The sequence below is a fragment of the Topomyia yanbarensis genome, chromosome 3 (assembly GCF_030247195.1).
Source record: "Topomyia yanbarensis strain Yona2022 chromosome 3, ASM3024719v1, whole genome shotgun sequence".
NCBI lineage: Eukaryota > Metazoa > Arthropoda > Insecta > Diptera > Culicidae > Topomyia > Topomyia yanbarensis.
Window position 1 is genome coordinate 187683919 of NC_080672.1, and position 23284 is coordinate 187707202.

Sequence of the window (23284 nt, forward strand, 5' to 3'; positions counted from 1 at the left end):
CTAGAGAAATGTTCCTAACAGTTCTATCTACAACCGCTAGAAATAATCACCGAACACTTCCAAGTTGTCTGGAAGGAGCTTGATAACTCATCAGTGCAAAATTGTTCATTTGTGCGAACCTTCTGACTCAAATTTTTCTAACTTATAACCATCGGATCGATCTGAAACATATCGAAAAATGAAAAGCGGAATAAATAACTCCAAGCAATGGCGTAGCCAAGAGAAGGTTTTGGGGTTTAACATCATACACCCCCCCCCCCCCCCACCACAACCAAAAAAAAATATTGGATTGAAGTTGAAAATTTATTGATGCAGACTGATTTAATTCAATATTACAATAAAAATTATCTGATCCGTAGATTGATAACCTGTTGTTGTAAACATCATGAGGACTTTTGATAAATTGTCGGAATGGGGTCCTGATATGTAACTAATCTATTGGTCTTGATTTCACAGTTTTCTGTGTTCTGTAATCAATCATAATCCTCAGATTTATTTTCAAATTGAGCTTGTTTGATCGATTTTCACCAAACCCCCACCAAACCGAATTTCTGGCTACGCCGCTGATTTCAAGTAAGTAGAAACAAAGTCGTTGCTGAATATCTATTATAATACATTGAAACCCCGATTTATCAGCCCAGTAAATCCTTTCTTGAGCATGTTTTCCTTATCATGAACATGGAAATATGCTAAAATAAAAAGTTCATCATAATCAGAAATAGGTATCAGACTACATCAAGGGACGGGAACAATATTTTAACAGCTTCAGTTGACTATAAAGAAAAAAAAATTGCCCGATTTGGTCAATGTCCCTATTTTGTCAGTCTAAAATACGCCATGAGACTGATAAAAATGGGTCTTTATTGTATGTATTATTCACTGTGTTTCACATTCACTGTGTGAAATGTGAAATTTTTGGAGATTTTTTTATTGCATCGAACTACAACAATTTTTGAGTAGTTTTCAAGGGGTTATTTTATAGACTTCTTCCAAAATTTGGCGAACCTATCCCAATTCGTATACCAATTAATTGGTATACTTAAGGATTTATATGTTGCAGATAGAGAAAATACTGAAATTTTCAGCTTTTTTCCTACACAATGTTACGAAACATTATTAAACAATTTTTCCTAATAAGTTTGTGAAAATTATAAACTATTTGAAATTTTTTAATAGTTTTATTTTTTATTTAACCGTGATTTTTTAATAAATAGTGACCATCGCTTCACAACGTAGTCTATTTGTCATGGCTTGCGGTGAGCACGATCTCTCGAATTGCTGAACTGAAAATTATGGAATAGAAATTAGTTTTTAGTATCCTTAACAGATTTAACTCGCCGCGCAGATAGCTCTGAATTAGACCCGTTGGTGCCCTAAGACGATTTCGCTAGATTTTCAGAGCACTGTGCACCCAGTGCATTAACGCAAGAGACGGAAGGTTATCGAAAACTTTCGTGAAAATGAAAATTCCAGTAATGATGATGATTTTCCCAAACGGTTCGTTTTCGTGAGGTTTTTATTTGTTCTTTGGCATTAGGATTAGCGATAATAATTCAAATCAAGGATACTACTGGGAAGTCACCTTTAGAAAAAGTCGATGTCGAAGTAAAATTTGAAACTATGCACGCATGCACTTCAGAGATAGCGTGATATCAGGAGCTGCGATTGCATTTCAACGCTTTTTTGCGAAAAGGGCGATATGTACTTACAAATGTAAACATAGGGCTTTTTTCATACATGCGAATGAGGGCTTTGAAACGCAACAAATTAACCTAAAAATATTGATTCTACGATATTGCTTTCTTACACTACAGCAAAAAATACAACGGGCGAAACTGTATTTTTGTTTGTTTATTTAAAGTTTCGCCCTCCACGCTCCATGCAAACAAACAGGGCGATACTTTTTTTGCTAGCAGTTTATAGGCGAAACTGTTATTTTCGTATTTTTTTAGAATTATCAAGCTGATACCAGCTGTAAATAGTAACAATGATCTCTATTGAAAAAACACGGACGAAATCGGTGGTGTAGAACCTAGGGGCAAATCACTTGTGATGCATTTTTAAAAATCAGCTAAATTAAATGCATTTATTTCCATCAAAATAGAAATTCATAACGTATTTTGCGTTGCGTGCAATGTTTTTGCGTTGCGTGCAATGTTGTTTGCGTCGCAAGACGTACAAAACCCTACAGAAAAACTAGCCCTACATTTAACAAAACGTCGAACAAAGTGGATCAGCGTAGGACGTTTGTTAAACAAACTTTTCTGCGAGGGAGTGCAAAGCTGATGCAAAAATGGAAATTAAATGCATTTTTTCTAATTTGATGCAAATTTGTTATACATTCTTAGAGTGATCTGCCCCTAGTGTAGAACGGTACTTACTGTAAGTAAACGTAAGGGCAATACTTCAATGCTGATAGGTGGGACCGAAAAAGTAAACAATCGCCAAAGGGGCGATACTATCATTTTGTCAATTTCAATAGCAAAAACAAATTTTAATTTAATAATTTAAAATACTTTATGAAGTTTTGGGTTTCGATCACTGAATCCTGCAATCTAGGATGTAAAAAACACAATAGTTCTTAAATAGGAAATAAAACCAAGTCTGGAAATATTCACTGTTGATTTTCTTTGAATGGTATCACTGCTAGTATCGCCCTTTTCAAGAAAAAGCGTTGATTTCTTAGTTCTCAGTCGCGTTGGAAATTTGAGTAAAGTATAAACTTCAAATCGATTCAAAAAATTTTTTTTTTATATTTTATTAGCAGAGCATTAACAATAATACGTTGGTATGTCTAATTTATGGGCCATTTTTTCGCTTTCCCATTGATTTGGTTTGAGATTTCTAGCACTGATGTTGTCCTATGCTGATTTGAGCGATTCTCTGAGTCCTGCCACTATTCCATGTAGTATGTGTTATCAAAAACATCGCGAAGCATCAAGTTCTAAATGTTCTCAAACGATATAATATCCGAAAAGAGTGATAAGAGTTATAAGAAATGTCTCATCACACTGTTAGGTGGATTAAAAACGTTTTTACTGAAGGTTTTTGTATCCGACTCTTACAAAGAAATGTCCCAGTCCCAGTTGAACAAAGACGGCAGACACTGCTCTAACCAACGGCTTCAAATGGGTAGGGTGATAATAGAAACATGGCGCAAATAGGCTCATCACCCTATATCCGTTTTTTATATTTTAATATATTTGAAACGGGTTTTACGAAGCAAGTTCTGTTCTTGCGACTTTTATTTTCGGTCGCTCAATTCTTGATCATATGATCTATTTCACCGAAGATTTCACTCCGCCAAGTGTTTACTTTCACGAGGCATGTAATGTAAGCAGAACAGGTCATTTTAATTCGCACTACCTCAGTTATAAAAATTCAAGCAAAACAGTTTAACTTAGGAAAGTCCTTGACTTTATAGTTCACTTTATCGAATACTCAATTCCGCCAAGTATGTCCGGTCATGAGAAATTGCCAACAAAAATTGTATAAGAAAATCCCAGGCGCCACCCAGTGGGAGAATTCTGAACTAAATGGAACTCCATCGAAAACCCTTGACTTTATCTACTTTGTCAAAGACTCCGCCCCGCCAGCCTGGTCTTCACCGGAAAGTCCTTTATATTCTGATTCAATTTGCCGAAGATACCATCCATCCAAATGGTCAGCATTTCGTATCATTATAAGTTGAAATTCCTATATTCGAATTTACCTACCTCATGCAAATCGTGCATTCATCAACAGCGGTTTTTTTCACCTTCGACAGAACCACCCCAACTACAGCACATGATACTCTCAACTTTGCGCGCCTATAACTTTGTCCGCTTTTATTCGATTGACTTCCGGTCCTCACGAGTCGATTTGTTGTTACAACAGGATTTTTAATTTTACTAACGAGAGACATTCATAGATGGCAGTGTTACCTAGAGCTGAAAATGTGGAACTAATACATTTCTCCATACATTTAGTCAAGTTTTCCCATACAAACTTTGAGCTGTTTGCGGAACCACTTCCAGTGTACCAAAAAGCTGAAATCTTCAGGGAAGCTTATTGGTCACCCAAACTATCATTTTCAGGTGCAAGGTTTGAAATTTCGCACATCGCACATACATACACACACAGACATTTTGTGATCTCGACGAACCGAATCGAATGGTTTATGGCATTCAGCCCTCCGGGCCTCAATTGAAAAACTAATTTTGGAGTGATTACATAGCCTTTCTCTATATGAGAAAGGGCAAAGTTCCAAAAAGTCGATCAAATCCAAAAAAAATTTCAAGATAACATAAAATCTTGACGCTTCATGCATTTTAAAGATGTTTGGCATCAAAAATACGAATTCGATTTCTGAAATTTCATGAGGTTGAACAAAATTTCGAGTTCCGGCTTATATGGGAATTTCATACGTGACCTCACGGCTTAGTCTATATTTCCGGAACCACATTAGCGATCCGTACGAAATTTTATAGACATCTGTAGGGATAGTATAGCTATCATTTGGGACTAAGTTTGTGAAAATCGGCCCAAGCGTTTCCGGGAAACTGATGTGAGTTTGTTAATTTTGAAAGATAGTCGCTTTTCCCGGGACTTCCGGAACCGTCTATGGTGGTCAATGTAGTCAACGAAAGTTTGGTCGACAGTGACCTAGAATTGCATATGTAAGTTGTTTGAGAGATATTTTAGCGAAATTTTTACCTTATTTGCTTTCATCGTATCGGTTTGAATCGGAATTTGCTCTGTGACCGCACGCCACTACCCATAACTCCGGAACCAGAAGTCGGATCGGGATGATATTTAAAAGCCATTTACGGGATAAAAAATCTTTCATTTGAGACTAGCACCTGTGCGCGGAATCTCAATCAGCGCAATATATGATGCGTAGAATTTGGTACAACAACATACTTTATTTTTGCAATTTTTGTATGATTCTGTTCAAATTCTCCTGTTAATATAACTTTCCATAGAAACATGATAAAATTGCTAGCCAGTGCACAGTGATGCCACTCAGAACAAAAATTGGCCAAAATATCTAAATCTGTCGAAATCACTAAACTAGGTTATTTTAGTGCTCTGAATTCCATTTCGGCAGATACGATTTCATAAAAAATGGTTTTGGATTGATTAGGGTGGTCACAACACACAAATAATAATTTTCCTACCAACATAGAAAAGGTTAGTTTTGGCTTTAGTGTTACAATCTGGTTGAACGGTATATTATTCAAAACCAATAAATTTCAGGTATTTTCCTGATCTTTGCAAATATCGTTTATGCTCTCTATCCGTTTATAAATATATTGTTTAACCACTTCCATTTTTTCGTCTGAGTTAGATATATTATATACGTCTCGTAAAAAATATTTTTTAAAGAAAATGTCCATATAATCAAGTAAACAAATGATTATAATAAATAAAACCCATCAGGTCTTATCATTTCTTACCATTGTTATTCGAAGTCACACGGAAAACCTATTCATCACAATTAGTTAAAATTAGTTGAGTTTTTAGTTTCGTCTAGTTGATATTTGGGCGAACTAAGTTTTTGTTGAAAACAATAATCCAACGCTGTTGGTTTGATGTTGTCAGTTTCAGTCTGGACACGAACGTTTAAGCCTAGCACAAAACTTGAAAAGGTTATCTGAGCTAAAGCATGAAACGCTTGTCTCAGCTTGTAATGCTTGTTTTAGCCCAGACACAATTGCATATGCCGTTACACTACCATTTCAGGCAAGACACAAACGACTGTTATTCAACTAATCTCATTGCTGAATTAAACTGCTTCATAGTAAAAAAACAACATAGGATATTTCAAATGTTTTGTTTCACGCACTCGCTCCGTATGCCAGTAAGTCACACGTAAATATAATATAGAGCTATGTTTCTCATAATGTTATCTTTCTATGAACTGCACTCTTAAATGAGACGAAATAGCCAAAGGTATTTGAGAATTGTTGGTAATTGATTGATGATTTCAATTTCAGATGAAAGGTATAATTTTTATTTCTTTTCTATTTAGTTAGCCAGCACTACAAAAAAACTTCATACTTACACATCTAGTTTGGAATCCCAAAAGATGAAAAATAATTATCATATTGCATATTACAAAATTTGTTAGTAATTGAAATTTGACTATAATCGACTAAATCCGAAATGGAATGATTTTGACAAATTTCAACGATACCTTCAACTTTCAGTATACATGTATTGAAAAAAAAATGTCAATCAAAATCTTTCTTTTATTGAAATGTATTTTTTTTAAAGAAAAACTAGGTAAAACCAAAATGAGGTCAGTTGAATTTCTGTTGTTTGTGTACTGGTTCAGGTAGTTGCGCCCATGCTAAAACAAGCTTTCCAAGCTGAGACAACTACCTATCTGCATAATCGTTATGCGTGTATGAAGTATGAACATAGTTGCTGTCACTACCTTGATGTATTTCAGTAAGGTGTGCATCTTGGCTATTTTGCTGTCATTTCGTATGATGTGCGTCTTGAATCGAAATCAATAGTAATTTTCAATAACTATTATTTGAGAATCTTGCAAAATTAAGGGAAAATTTAGTTACGTAGGTATATCATTTTTCTGTTAAAATCAACTAAATGGGAAAACAAGAATTTGTTTTGTTATTTTCTTCATCGAATGGTTTTCAGTGCATTCTTAAAAATGAGAACTCGCACCAATCAAAAAAAAACAGCTTCTTTCAATAGTGAAAATTTAAAAGAATGTTTTACGTCTTCCGCGGTAAACTTCTATCTGAACACTCTTCCAAATGTTGTATCTTTAAATCTGTCAACGAACGAAAGGTAACTTTAAAATACGCGTACATTACCGCCACAGTCGCGAAATATTGATTAGTTTGAAAAATAATTATAGGTCATACATGCGTTTCATCTTCTGTTATTATTTAATTAGAAAACATTTCTAAACATATTTATAGTACGATTTTTCAACATACTAAACAGTAAAACGCAAAATGAAGTTGTGGACGCAGTCAGATATTATACCCTAGAATGTATCGAAGCAGATAATTGCAGAACCAGCTTGGTTTATGCAAAATTAATACGATAGGAAACACGCGTAATTGCAATAAATTCTGGCTTCTCTTGTTATTTCATCAAACCTTTGACGAAAAATAGTTACCTATCACGCCTGGCGCAAAACGGCGCAATACACCTCTATGATGCTCTGAATGATGATGAAATTTCCTATAATATGCAACTTATGGCGTGCTTTTCCGATTTTTCCTTTTTAAGTAAAAGTTATGATGAATATTCAAGGCTAAGACGATCTTCTTTATCATAAAATGCTTACATTTCCAAATTTTCAAGTATTTCTTAATACAAAGTTAATTTTCGTTACATATTGAGGTAGCATGCACGAATTTTAAAGATATTGGGAATTAACTTGCGATGAATATGTTCTAAATTTAATTATGATTTAGAAGTGTTAAATGAATTCGAAACCTGAAAATATCTCATTTCTAATCATATCTGAACATCCAAAAAAGAGATCTTCAAACATCACAATTTTTCGCAGGTTATTAGTTCAACTATTTTAGACCATAGGAAAAATATTTTTGATAATAAAAATTGAATTTCATATTTTTAATTTTGGCTAGCAATGCATCACTGTGCAGTGGGACCAATTGCATAACTCTATCAATTTTGATTGATTTTTCATAACAAATTTAGGTTCACTTATGCCTTAGGTACGAGGAATTATGTGCCTTAACGGTTCATAATGGTAGTGAAAAAAATTATAATATAATTATAATGTGCCATAAAATGTAGAAAAGTTTTGATAAATTCTTAAATTTTTCACCTATTCAACATTATGCACCAAATACATTTTGCTGAAATATAGTAAGTAAAACAACAATTATTACTATATATTGCACTCACCTGAAAGCAATTTCGGGTTTAGATGATCTGAAGAAACTCTATCATACAAATCCTACAAGAAAAGAATAAATTCAATAATTACGTTTGGAAAATTAATGAAATAAAATTAAATAAACTTCAAAACGATTCGTCCAGTAGATTTTGAGTTATTGTGCATATCGCAAACATTTTTTTTTTCGAGGCTCCTCAGGAAATTTATCGTGACCTGGTCAATTTGCAATATTCTGCATTGGAAATTTAGGAAAATGTTGCAGCGCCCATAGTTTTCGGCCAGCATCAACCCTGGCAAATTTCTCCAAGTGGTGCACCATGGAAGCTAATTTCCTGGGTTACATCACCAGCTACAGCCTTAAGCTAAGCTGATATTTTGATGTACTCGCGCTTTCCAAGCCATATGCTTACGGAAACGAATAAACACTTTGTTTAAATAAACACTGTTTGTTGCTGCTAGCAGCAGACGGCGACGCTGTTGTAGAAAGTAAAGGCCTCCGAGTATGAGTCATAATAAACTACTGCTTCATCCACCGGGGTCTTTACTCTCGCGAGCGTGGAAAGAATGTTTTGTTTAGGTCTGAGACTCTCTCAGAGTAAAGTCTACACAGACGATATTATAAAAGTCTTTTGTGACAAATTGTAAGAAAGCAGTCGGTAGAAGATAATTGTGAGGAGCAGTGATCTGCTTAATCGGAACTCAGCCACTCAGGGATTTAGAAAAAGAATTATTTTGAGCGAAGATTACGCTGAAGCGAAAGTGATTTGGGCGGTGATCATTCTGTGCCTAGGTTTTAGAATTTAGAAAAAGAATTATTTTGAGCGAAGATTACGCTGAAGCGAAAGTAATTCACGGTGATACAACTAATAAAGCAATTAATAAAGTAATTCATGCGTAACTGTGGAAAATAAAGCATATTCATGTGGTGACAAGCGGAAAAAGGCAAATTGAGGCCTACGACGCGAACATTTCTGGCTGGAGCCTAACAGTGAGAAAATGAAAGTGTAGTTATATCGGTTTCAGCTATTAAAGATAGTAAAGCAGCTGGTGCGTACGAGGTGATCCTCCGTTGGATATTTATCTGTGAATCTTGTGTCGATTTGAATTGTATCTTTACTAGTTCGCTAGTTAACGGAATATGGAGTGGCGAGTGACGCGAATTTAACATAACGAACGAAGATAAAGTAGTGAACCAGTTCATAAGAGACTTAGAAGTTACTTGTGATCTGAAGTTGAAATCGAAAAGTTCTCTCCCCACGCAAATACTGTTGATTGAATCAATTGAATTTTCACAATTGGAAAGGAGGAAGCAACAGAATTGCACCTCATCAGGAGAAACGGCACAGGGTAAGTGAACCATTTCTACTTTATTTCTTCAATTAGCTATCCAATATTCTCGCTTTTTACCAAATATCTAATAAAATTGAGTCATACCGTACGGAATCTGGCTAGCGAAAATCGGGCTTCGAGCGAGACAAGCGGAACAATTTGAACTGTCAGTGGGGCTCATGAATTGTGCGCCCGCTGAGATGTTGACTTGTGTCAGTTCAATACAAATAGGATAGGGGTGCTATATACGGGGTTTTAAATAATTATTTAAGCAAATAATCACTAACTTTCAGATTGATGACAAAACTAACTCGATGACAAATTTGTTATACTAACACTAACAGACCGATAGAAATGGCGAGTCCAAGCTATCAGGTCAATTTTTCTTATTAATATCAACCCTCCTTAAGGATATAAGGATCAACGATTAAAGATCCACAGAAAGCGCTACCAGGGTGTCATGACCCGGAGCTGCACAATGTAAGTGACACGCAAAAGTAGCATTCCAACGTTTCATTCAATATGAAAACCGTCTCGCACAAAAAAAGCATATAATGCAACCCGACCTCCTGGCATAAAGCCGGAGGGTACTAAGTCGGTCATTCGAAAACACAGAAAGTTCGAAAATCAATAAGAATTAATCATCACCCAATACCAGGGAAACATACATTGTTAGTATCGCTCAGAACAAGCCTCTGGCGAATCAATTTAAAAAATGGGAAAGCACACGGCACTATGTGTTTGTGTTTGCTTTTAACAAATTAATAAATAAACAGAAGCGTACGAGCTACGTCTTCGACTGAGTTTCACGTTATCAATATAGATTTGGTCCCAATCTGGGTACTGCTAAGTACAGTTCTCATTCCAAAGTTGCATTGCAGCTGTTTTTTAACACTTTCGAGCGGTTCTTACAAGTCTCCTACCAAGGGAGCAAGCTTCATATAAAGCACGACTGCGAGAATTAGTGGAATGCTATAGGTTGCCATAAAAAGAAACAAAAAAATTAAAAACAAACAGAATTGCCCCGCCCATGAACAAAATTTTTGGTCAGCATTTTTTTCTACGCTCCGCTATGCAGCACAGCTGTTTGAATAAACAACGGCAGAACTAACTACATAGCGCAAAACAGTTGGAAGAACGAATTAAATGTCAGGTTCGAGCAAATGCAAGCGTCTAAAATTGAAGGTCAGGTTTCAATAACTTGGCCGCGAAAATAATAACTTAAAATCGTGCAGGCCAGTAGAATACGGTGTTTACCTGTGGGCACGGCTCACAGAAAGGAGGCTTGCTATTAAGCGAATTGACAGTTTTCGGTGACGTCAGAGAAATCGTTGAGATAAACAAACGGATTTCTCGAAAGTTGTTAATTGACAATATTTGAGCTCTTACGGTGGAAAAAAATAGTATATGTAAGCCGTGCCTGTGGGTAAAAACACTGTTATGTGCTGTCTTGACCACGGTCAAGACTATTATGTCACAAGTTGCTTTGCGCAAAGTGACTAATTAATCACTTTATGAATCACGTGCAGCTATGATGCAGTTTATTTAGCCAGCCTTGACCCTTGAACATCAGGATGGCTTAATTATGATTAGCAAAATATTTGTTATACGGTTTTGTTAGAAAACACTGCAGGGGAAATTTAAAATATAATTGAATCGACTATAATGCGTTGGAAATATATCGCTGTGAGCAAGATTAGGGTGGTTCGTTTTTCATTGACTGTTAGAAGTCAATAAAGTTTTGATACCACTATAATTTATTAATTAGGGGCAATTAAAATTAATAATAAAAGAATACACTATTATTGAAAAATGGATAAATTAATAATATTGAAAAATTTATTAAAAATCGCATGGCAGCAGAGTGTGCTGTGGAACGAAAATATTTCAATAAATATAAAAATATAATAATAAAAGGATTTAATCCAGTTAATATTCCAATTATACTTAGTAATAGCTAGCAACCATATTAAATATTTATTCTATTTTGAAAAGATGGATTACGAGTTTCCGAAGACGGAAGCAATTCAATGCATTCCAGAATTTGATGGATCTACCGATGAGCTAGATGCATTCATCTATCATATAGAACATTTTGAAAAGCAAATACCCCAGGGAGTGTCACGAGATGAGTTGATCTACGTGGTACTCGTAAAACTAAGAAAGAATGCAGCAGCCCAAATATTGAAAATTAAAGCCGATACTTGGCCAGAATTAAAACAAAATTTAATAAAGTAATTTAGTAAACGAGAACGGATAGAAGAGGTAATTTCAAAAATTGAGACCCTTCGACAAAGTCCGAACGAATCGTTTAAAGAATATAAAATACGGGCTGAAATAATAAAATACCAAATTGATGTTTATAATGAAGAGACTGGCATCAAGGATATGCCAATGATTATTAGCCTTAGATTACATTTTATAGCGGGTCTGCGAAATGAAGAGTTAAAATTATTTGCGCGTGGACACAGAGGGATGCCACTAGTGCAATTACTTGACTACTTAGAGAAAGTAGATATTGAAAACCAGTGTCTGAAAGAGATAGAAAGCAGGCTGGAATTGTTAGAATTATCGCGTACACGTACTGTTACGCGACAATGTTGGACACCGAAGAGATATATCGGAAATCCAATTGAATATATAGATGAAGGTAGAGATTATGAGCTACCTGAAAGAAATTATCGGCCAGAAATAGGCGAAAGTAATTTCAAATATTCACCGCAGAATTATGCGGAAACTTACTGGTCAGATTTTGATCAAAATACAAAAACAAAAAAAAATTAAACAGAATCAGAATCCCCGAAGGCAAGATTATGATTCTAATATAGGTCACTACCAAGAACAAAATAGCCAATTGGGCGTAAATTGCTTCACGAATGGAAGAAGCATAAATAAACATTAACAAAATTACTATGCAACCAGATAGAGTGCAAATACTAAGAGGCAGTTGCCCGCTGAAAAATACAATGGCCACGAAAGGCCCAAAACAATGCCAGATAACGGCAATATTACATTGGGAGGAGATACTTCGCAATATGAAAAGTTGAACATAGAATGTACTGGAAATAATCAGTTGCTAGTAAATATTGCCTCAACTGCAAGGCCAGATGTTAAAATTAAGTATATGCTTGATACAGGAGCATTCCTTAATGTAATAAGATGGGACATTCTCCCGAAAATTGGAGCCAGACTCATCCATTACCAAGATAAAGTAAATATTACCGGTTTTAATCTGACACAAACAGAAACTATTGGGTCAGTAGAAACCACGTTCATAATTGGGAATTCCAAATATAAAATAAAGTTTTATGTCGTAAAAGATCTATGCGTTCCAGGAATTATTGGAGCAGAATTTTTGAAAGAACACACAGTTTTTATCTCTCAGCATTTGGACTACATTGCCCTCAGTAAATCGAATGAGTTCGACAAAAATTCAAATGGAGATAAGATACAAAGTTCGGATAATATTACGTCAAGAAAGGCAAATATTCCGTACAACACGGATGGAATGAATTCAACTAAATATGTTGAAGAAGTACGTAACAAGACCCCAAGAAGGGATGCGATATATAAGAAAAATCAAAATAAAATAACAAAAATTAATGAAATGTCTTCAAATATGTCGCGAAAACGCGAAATTCTAGCCGAAAAGGTGGTACTCAAAGAGAGGCAATTATAAAATATACTGATGCTGGATCTCAGTGCAATAGGGAAGAACGAAAATATCAAATTGATACACCTCATAGAAGAAAGTTTATGACTAGCATGATTCCGGAATGCGGATCAGAAAATATGATGGTAGACCACCACTTCAATGATAACGGAACTGATCAGAAAACTTACTTCAAAAATAATTACAAAAGAAACAACGACGAGTATGCAAGAATAATTAAAGCACAGCCAAAGAGAGGCAATTATAAAATATACTGATGCTGGATCTCAGTGCAATAGGGAAGAACGAAAATATCAAATTGATACACCTCATAGAAGAAAGTTTATGACTAGCATGATTCCGGAATGCGGATCAGAAAATATGATGGTAGACCACCACTTCAATGATAACGGAACTGATCAGAAAACTTACTTCAAAAATAATTACAAAAGAAACAACAACGAGTATGCAAGAATAATTAAAGCACACGGCAAAATACCGGAAAGAATAGAACTACGAATGAAGCGGGACATCACTAATTTACCGCGACTAAAGCTAGATAACGGGAACGAGCCGCTAGGAGATGTAAATTTCCTGTTGGACACAGGAGCAGGAGGTAGCATGATCCGAAAGGACATAGCTGAAAGAATAGGTGCATCCAAAATTGATAGATCGGAAACGATCAGATATACAGGAGTGGCAAATGTATCCAAAACTAGTTACGGTACAGTAGAGATTACTTTCTGGATAGCAGGAAGAGCCTTTCCAGCCAAATTTGATGTGGTGGAAGACTTAATGTTAGAAGGGATTTTGGGGGCGGACTTCATAAACCAATATGTGGTTATGATAAATAATGCCGCTGGTACTATAACAATCCAGCAAGACCCAATAAAATTTAGTCCAAAGTTCGAGCTATACTCGCTGGACAGTTTTTTCCCGAACGAAGGCCCAGGTAAAAATGGGACTTTCTTCGCGGAAGATGTATTCGCAGAGGAAAGTACATCTGGGACACAACGATATATGATCTACACCAAAGAACATAGCGATGCTGCTAAGATGTTACCGATTAAAAACAATAATACCGCGGAAAGGACCCACAACAAAAATGGGTTTAAAAAGACAACCGAGGAATATTCAAACTATAATGAAATTGACCTCGAATTACGCAAGGATTTCGATTTCATAGAATATGCTAAGTTCAGACCTTTACTCGGACAGGATAGAGTGAGAGGTTTAGCTAGCGAGTTAGACCTTAGCCATTTAACGGAAGACATGTTTCAACCAGTCAGAAACATGGTTGAAAATTATAATGACGTGTTCTTTTTAAACGGCGATAAGCTATCACATACGAATATCGCTATCCACGAAATAGAAACGTCAACTAATATCCCCATCAACAAGAGACAATACCGATTTCCGGAGTCAACAAAGACCCAAATCGACGAACAAATCGAAGAAATGGAGAAACAAGGCATCATCAAACCTAGTAGAAGTCCCTGGAATGCCCCGGTCCTTTGTGTGCCGAAGAAACCAGACGCTACAATTTGTATACCCGATACCACTAATTGACGAAATACTGGACAATGTGGGAGAGAGTTGTTATTTCTCCCCTTTGGATTTGAAATCCGGATTTTATCAGGTGCCAATTCACCCACGGGAAGCCGCTAAGACGGCATTCTCAACCCACAGAGGTCATTTTGAATTCACTAGAATGCCAATGGGACTTAAAAATAGCCCAGCAACATTCCAAAAACTAATGAACACAATTTTATATGGTTTAAAGGGTAACAAAGCCTTCGTATGTTTGGACGATGTCATTGTGTTCGGTCGAACAGTAAAGGAACACAACGAAAACTTGGAGAGAATTTTGAAAGCTCTGAGGGAGCACAACCTCAAATTGGAGCCTGGGAAGTGTCATCTTCTCATGGAGAGATTGCAGTATATTGGACATGTTATCTCGAAGGACGGAATCCGCCCCAATGGAGACAATGTAGCGGCAATCAAGAACATGAATAGACCAAAAACGGTGAAGGAAGTTAGATCCTTTCTTGGAACCGTAAATTTTTATGGCAAATTCATTCGAGATATTGCCGCAAAGAGGAAACCTCAAAATGATTTATTTAAAAAGGAAGCAAAGTTTGTGTGGAGTCCGGAATGTGAAAACGCATTCAACGAATTAAGATTACACTTAACTTCGGACCCAATATTAGTAAGACCAAATTACGAAGACACGTTCGTAATTACTACGGATGCAAGCGACTTCGCAATAGGCGCTGTGCTCTCGAACGAAAAGTCAACAGATCGCCCAATTGCATACGCAAGTAGAGGACTGGTCGGTGCCGAGAGGCGCTACCACAGGATTGAGAAAGAATTACTCGCTATTGTATGGGCAGTAGAAGACTTTAAGCACTATATATTTGAACAACGATTCATAATATATACGGACCATCGTCCACTAATTTCAATATGGCATTTAAAAGAAACTTCTTCAACACGAGATTACGGCTCAAACTACAAGGCCTTGAGTGCGACATCCGATATAAGCAAGGAAGAGAGAATGTGGTTGCGGATTTTCTATCTCGCCTACCACAAAACAATGAAATGGACGACAAAAACAAAGAACCAGCTGTCCCGGTGTTAGTATTGACGCGAGTGCAAAAGCAAAGAAAAGACGCCGAAACATCGAGAAATAATCAAGCCGCCAGTGACGATTTTGACGTCATTGATATGAGTAACAATGAAAGCTCAAGAGATTCGGAAAAATAGCAACATAAGTGAAAAATATGAGAAATTCGAGGAAGCAATAGTATCCAATTCAATCCCCACCGAAATCCTTAGTTTTGCATCGGTGATTGACACCGAAGGAACATATGACGCCGATTTTGTTATTTTGAATAGCAGAACATCGTACGCTGAAATTTCTAAAATTTGCGACTTACCGCATGGACTGAAGGATTATGTGCAGGACAGTATCCTTTCTGTCCCAGAGAAAAAACTATTTGACATCATAATGCCAGGAAATGCCAATACGCTGTTAGACAGCAAAGACTTTTTGGACATATTCATGCGGGGCTTTGCCACATTGATCAGCAAAATGCCCAACGCAAGTAACATACAGGTTGTTTCATTTAGAAAAATTAGACAATATGAGGCGATCCAAATGCTGAAGTCCGCGGCATGGAAAGGCAGAAAGCAATGTACGCTGTACAATGCGGATTGCGAGCGCATTGCAGTAAAAACAGAGGAAGTAGAAAGAATCCTACTGGAATTCCACGATGCCCCTCTAGGAGGACATGTGGGAGCGAAACGTATGCTTCGCAGAATTAAGAATCTATTCCAGTGGAATAACATGCACAGAGACGTAGAAAATTACGTACGACAATGCGAGTCGTGCCAGAAAAACAAGATCCACAAGAGGAATAGGATTCCAATGAAAATTACTACAACGGCAACGGAACCGTTGGAAAAATTATATATGGATATAGTTGTCCTACCCGAATCAAACTGGGGAAACAAATATGGGTTGGTGATACAGGATGACCCCACCAGATACCTAATCGTAGCACCAATGGAGAATCAAGAAAGCGAAACAGTAGCGCGGACTTTCATAGAACATGTGATCTGTAAATTTGGTACCCCACATAAGTGGAGAACACGGCACTCGGGACCAGTTACTCCCATTCTTCACATTCGAGTACAACACTATAATGAACTCATCGACCGGATTTACACCATACGAATTGATGTTCGGGCGAAAGGCTACACTTCCTACGTCAATTTATGAACGAAAAGACCGGGGAATTTATTATGACAGCTACGCAGGCGAAATCAGGAAATGCTTCGCCAAAATGCACGCAACGGCGAAGGAAAATTTGATTTTGTCAAAGCAAAAAAGAAAAGAACTCTATGACAAATCAACGAATGAATGGACACTTATGTGGGGGGATTTAGTACTAGTACACGCAACCCCTATGGATGTAGGCCAGCAATTGCAGAATCTATGGAGAGGACCATACGAAGTGGTCGACCTGCCAAGTGAGCAAACAGCCGTAATTAAAAACGGAAATAGACTTGAGAAAGTACATGTCATCCGATTAAAAAGGTACATGGACTGAGTCCTAATAAAAAAATTGTACATAGTTGTAAATACATATGTACATATTCACCTTATTAAACTATTCTACATATAAACACAAGTAGCTATTAAATCAATATGCATATACTAGTCAGTATTGTGTATACTGAAATAGGAACAAAGAATAAATATGTATACGAACAACGCATAGAAAAACAAATAAAGAACGAAATGCAAAAGGAAGAGCGAAATATAATACGAGGACATAATGTTTAATTTAAAAAAAGGGCTTATGTCAAAAAAATGAAAAGTTTAAAATAAAATAAGCAGTGTCTGTCGATAAAAAGCAATTTAAAATGGTAGAAAATATAAAACCAAAAAGTGGGAATTTTTTTTTGTTATTAACGTGTCAAGAAAACTGTCGTATAAAATATGGGATATAATAAATTTTGCAAGGTTGTTTGCAAGTGTAACACATGAAAAAGATGCAGTCGAAAGAGGAAGGTTGCGAATAAAAGTAATATAAATTGAATACATGGAAAAAGGGCAATCAGAACGATGGTTGCAAAACACAATAAAATCGAATACAAGAGATGGTCAGAGTCCGAAAAACCTGAACCAAACTAAGAAAAAAATATAAGAAGAGCCAGAGTCAAAGGACCTGAGTCGAGTGCAATTTATAAAGTAAACATACAAGAAGGCCTGAGTCAGTGAACCAGAGCCAAAATAAAAGTAGAGCCAAAAGCCAGAGTCAAAGGACCAGAGCTAGAGCCAAGATAATTAAGGTCACGTATTTTCTAAATCGGATCGTGTAAGCTATACTACGATTTGAAACTCCGGAGTAAACAATGCCGAAGTATCGAGATGGGAATACAAAAATGAATGAGCAAGGGGAAGTCAGACCCCTGGAGTGAAAAGGGTGTATGATACACAAGGAAACTGACGCCAGGATGTATGATAAATGAATGAAGTACGAACGAGTGTTTAAAATTTCAGATAGGACGAAGAGGTTGACAAACGAAGACAAACCAAGTAAGGGCGAAAAGGGTGAAGAACAGGAATACGAGACAAAGACGAAGGGAATAATCATTAGGAGATCTTAGCGGTGAAAACAAGGGAAAAAGTTTCATAATTAAAGAAAAGTGTTAATGGACACTATAACTATAGGTGATGAAAGCATCACGAAAAACGTGGAAGTGGGAGTAAACAATTTATAAAGAAACGTGTAGTGAACACGCTCAGAAGATTACATTTTACCAAAGAGGCGTGACATGAATCCGTCCAAGTACTGGTTAAAATATAAATATAAAAAATGCAGTTAAGCAAATGGCGATAAAACGCCCAGATGGGAAATATTTTATGAAAAGGGCGAACATGCCAAAACAAGAAAGTTATCAATCAGATTGCAGTAAAGACAGACACTGCAGAAGAATGTCATTTTAAATTTCACAAGAGTCGCAAATGAGCCAAAGCGCGTTATTCTTTTTTATCTTTCTAAATATTATTAGGAGAATTTCGATTTGGTTTCACAAGTTGCGCATCAGTCCACCTTGGCAATTGTAATTTTCAGGTACTCTCTAGGATGGATGTAGTTGATTATGGTAAGTAAGATTTCAGAGTACTTTTCTTTCATAACCGCATGGTTAACAATACCATGTATCTATTTTCAGGAATTTAGGTCTTTATTTACAGTTACCCTCCTGGGTCAACCTCAATTGGATAGGGGGAGATGTCGAAGCAACATATACAATAGCCACAATAAACAGGAAGGAAGACAATCAAGTATTCCCGCAAAAAAATACTTACCTCGCTTCGACAAATGTTGTCGCCACAAGACATTATTGAAAAAAAATTTAAAGAAAAAAAAAATTATTATGAAAAAAACACAATTACAAAAAAAAAGACACAACTCGAGGAACACACAAAAAAATATATTATCCATCTCGAGCCTAAAACAATATTACAAAAAAAAATTACTAAAAACCGAGCACAACAGGCAAAAGAACTCGAAATTATGAAAACGAGCAAAGTAGCAAAAGATCTCGAACAAAAAAAAACAACACATCTGGGGAAAAAGAAGGAATTGGGGGCAATTACTAACAACTAACACCCTTGTTCTTGCTTGAAATACATATCCGACAAGAATAGATTAGGAAGATTGCCAAACCGAGTCGGTTTTCATGTTAAAATAAACTATAAGCAAGAGTAATCTCACATACGACAAATTTTAAAGTGTAAAGTAAATAATTGAAAACAAACAGAAATCGAAATAATTGAATAAATATAGTAAATTAAAAGTTGAGATTGAAGATAACAAAAAAAAATTTAGTTCATTTATATTTTTAACACAATAATAATCTATAACAGTCAAATTATTAAAACGGTAGGACAAATAAGCAAATCACGTCTATTGACGTAAAATATAATGAATAAAAATAGGAGATTTTGTATAAAGTGGAAGAAGCAGAAGTCCAGAGTAGTGTGTACCATGTGGAGAAGGTAGACACGAGCACTACCCAACGCGTTCGACAAGGATGGATTTGGAAAGGACGGTTGCAGGTGGTGACGGGAAGAAGATGGAGGGGATCTCGGAGGTGGAAGAATGGTCAAAATACGAAACAAGCAGGACAGCCCATTATTAACGAGAAATTCAATGAAGTTGAGAGTGGAGTATTGACAACGAAACCTAAACCTGGATCAGCCTAAACCAAAGATTAAAGCCACAGTCGGAACAGTAAAACCCGGGCTGTGTGATTGAAAATAGCGCCTCAGTAGCCCACAATCAATATGGCCTGAAGGTAGCAAGCAAGCAGACAAATCTCCCGGATAAGCCAAACGTTAAGGGAGAAACCAATGTCGACAAATACGTAAAGGACGTCGATATCAATGTAATCGATCGAGGGTTGGTACAACAAATAAATTCTAACCAGAATCGAGGAAATGAGTAACATGAGATAACAAAAATCAACAACGTGAACGGAGAAGACAGAATCGAAACAATATGTATGAGCAAGCAACCATGGCCCAAGAGGACAACAATCTGTGGACAAAGAAGGATGTCACTTCTCAACCAATTGGAAATATCCTGCCGCACGAGGGACCCGAGATCTGAATTCCGAGAACCACTACGCAACCGAGTCGAGGAGCCGAGAGTGGATGTAACGTTTGGAAGCAGGAAGAGGTGCACATATTTGGTTTTCACAAAACACAACAAATATGATTTTTGTAATGGCAATCTTAGGAATTAATGTACAAAAGACTTTTTACCTCATTTAAAGGTAACCCGCGCAATCGTCTTGATGATGCGACTCTCCGAGGCAACATCAAGCTCAGTAAGTAAGGGGGCATGCAGCACCCCTAGTTTTCGGCCAGCATCAACCCTGGCAAATTTCTCCAAGTGGTGCACCATGGAAGCTAATTTCCTGGGTTACATCACCAGCTACAGCCTTAAGCTAAGCTGATATTTTGATGCACTCGCGCTTTCCAAGCCATATGCTTACGGAAACGAATAAACACTTTGTTTAATTGAACACAGTTTGTTGCTGCTAGCAGCAGACGGCGACGCTGTTGTAGAAAGTAAAGGCCCTTCGAGTATGAGTCATAATGAACTACTGATTCATCCACCGGGGTCTTAACTCTCGCGAGCGTGGAAAGAATGTTTTGTTTAGGTCTGAGACTCTCTCAGAGTAAAGTCTACACATGCGATATGATAAGTCTTTTGTGACAAATTGTAAGGAAGCAGTCGGTAGAAGATAATTGTGAGGAGCAGTGATCTGCTTAATCGCAACTCAACCACTCAGGGATTTAGAAAAAGAATTATTTTGAGCGAAGATTACGCTGAAGCGAAAGTGATTTGGGCGGTGATCATTCTGTGCCTAGGTTTTAGAATTTAGTAAAAGAATTATTTTGAGCGAAGATTACGCTGAAGCGAAAGTAATTCACGGTGATACCACGGTGTCTTTTTTTAACAACTTTATGCAAAAAAATTCAGCATCTCTGAAACTTCAGGATATGAAAGAATGGGCTTTCCCCTTTCATTTGAAACCAAAATCAAAATAATCCGTCGGGGGGTCTAGAGCAACTTTTTTTTTTGAAGTTTTTTTTCGTGAAAGCATAGATTTTACAATGGAACTAGTTCATATTTCTGCCCCTAGATGGTGTTTTAGACATTCGAACAACACTAAAAGTGAGAATCTGATAGATTATTTAATTGTCTACAACTTTGTTACCAACTAAAAACCGATTTGAAATTATCCCGAAAAGTAGTTTAATATTTTAACGAATTCTAAGTCTAAGTTAGTTTCACAGAAGACCTAGTGGTTTGTTAATTCACAAGCACTTTTTTTATTTGCCAAATAGTTGTGTTTAGTTCAATAGTGAATTCAGCGGAATTTGAGAGCTTGGAAAGTCATCTTTTAGCTGAAAATTATAATTCCCTGATACAGGGCACCATTCATATTTTTGGGATGAGAAGTTTTAGATAAGTTTTGACCAAACTAGTATGATATTAATATTCTTTTTCATGATGGTAAGTGATTCCTCCCGCAGAAACAGCCTTTTCAATTATGTATGCCATCTTTTTCATTTTTTCGATTGTTCTCAGGGATGACTGATAACTATTCTTACATGAATCTCCTACTCTGTTAGCATCTTCGTATAAAATTGACTTGTCCTGAACTTCAACCTTTATATTTGAACAAACTCAATGAAACTTTTAACGCACCATTGCAATATTTCGCAGATTTCATTGCAACGCTTGGTTCAAAACGCTGATTATCCGTTTTCAAAATTAACTCAATGTGACAAACAGTGAACAAAAAACTTTGAGTTTTTGGATCAAGATAATTTTTTTTAGGATATATTCTAGGACTTTTAAGTATATAAGGTTATTGTTATACTCAAATCATATTTTGTTTTCAAAAGTAATACATATCGCATAATCTAGGATCAATTTAGTAACGATATATCGCATAATTGATAGGAAATGGCCGTAAAATCCAACTGCCACAATATGCTTTGCGGAGAAAATTTCACACTAGCCACTAATTTGGACAGTTACTGCTGTGGTTTGCGTTAAACTAGAAACGGTGTGTCCCAACATTTCGTCTTGAACGAAATTATAATAGCTGACTTAAGCGATCATAACCTAAATTATACGATGTATGGTTCTTTCTAAAACACCCGTGTAACAGAACATAAATGTAAGCAAACCCTTGTAAGCAAGCAATACCTTCCGATGAATGTAGTCCCTTCGAACCTATCGGGAAAGATTACAAACCAAAAGCACAACTAGTTTTCTGACTCTGTCAAACATCCTAATTTTCAGAAGTTCAATTAGAATTGTCAACGTAATGAATCCCGTCTTATATTTTTATGCCACTAAACCCAATTATTTTTTTTTTGTAATATAATAAGTGCGAGAAAACATATTTCCAAATCACTAGGCCTCTTGTGAAACTATCTTAGATATAACTTTGTTAAAATCTTAAACAACTTTTCCGGATGATTTCAGATCAATTTTTAGTGGTCAACAAACTTGTAGACAATTAAATTTTCTATACAATTCTCACTTTTAGTGTTGTTCGAATGTATAAAGCACCATCTAGGGACAGAAATATGAACTATCTCCAATAGTAAAACTTATATTGTTACGAAAAAAACTTCAAAAAAAAAGTTGCTCTGGACCCCCCGACGGATTATTTTGATCTTAGTTTCAAATGAAAGGGGAAAGCCCATTCTTTCATATTCCGAAGTTCCAGAGATGCTGAATTTTTTTGCATAAAATTGTTCTAATAAATACACCGTGATACAACTAATAAAGCAATTAATAAAGTAATTCATGCGTAACTGTGGAAAATAAAGCATATTCAATGTTGTACAAGTTTAGCATTATTATATTGAAATTTAATGAATATACTAAATGTAGGGAGACCGGGGCTAGCTCGCGGTGTTTACAGTTTTTTACCGCTTTGATTTAGGTAGATCTTGTAAAAAGGACATATTGCTTGAAAGGCCAGACTGTTGGCAACATCCCTGTATTTTATCGAAGTGTTTGTTACATTGTCTTTGTTTTTATAGACAAAAATATGTGACGCGGAAAACCGGGTATGTATGGGTACGCCAGAAAATAAGCAATCAAATGGAGATTCAATTACTTCAGGGGTCCTTATGGAACATGCTGAATATCTTTCCAATAATACTGTATATTAACCGACATTTGTCATTATATTTCAGTCTCAATACCTCGGCATTTTGACTTCAGCGCGTACTCCATATTCAAAAGCAATTTCGAAATTCTTCAGCGATTGGCCTACAAAAGTGTCCCCTGCATTGACGAGGT

General features: G+C 36.3%; 1 protein-coding gene across 4 annotated transcripts in view; it reads right to left on the reverse strand.

Moving 5' to 3' along the window:
* LOC131691083 (myotubularin-related protein 10-B) overlaps positions 1-23284 on the reverse strand; it is a 503383-nt gene that overhangs the window by 391827 nt on the left and 88272 nt on the right. For 3 of the 4 annotated variants that reach the window (XM_058977276.1, XM_058977274.1, XM_058977275.1), the window contains exon 2: positions 7897-7948. In XM_058977276.1, the coding sequence (XP_058833259.1) occupies positions 7897-7948 (52 nt within the window). Of the gene's footprint in view, positions 1-7896; positions 7949-23284 lie in introns of those variants that run through there. The other variant, XM_058977277.1, reaches the window with a different exon arrangement.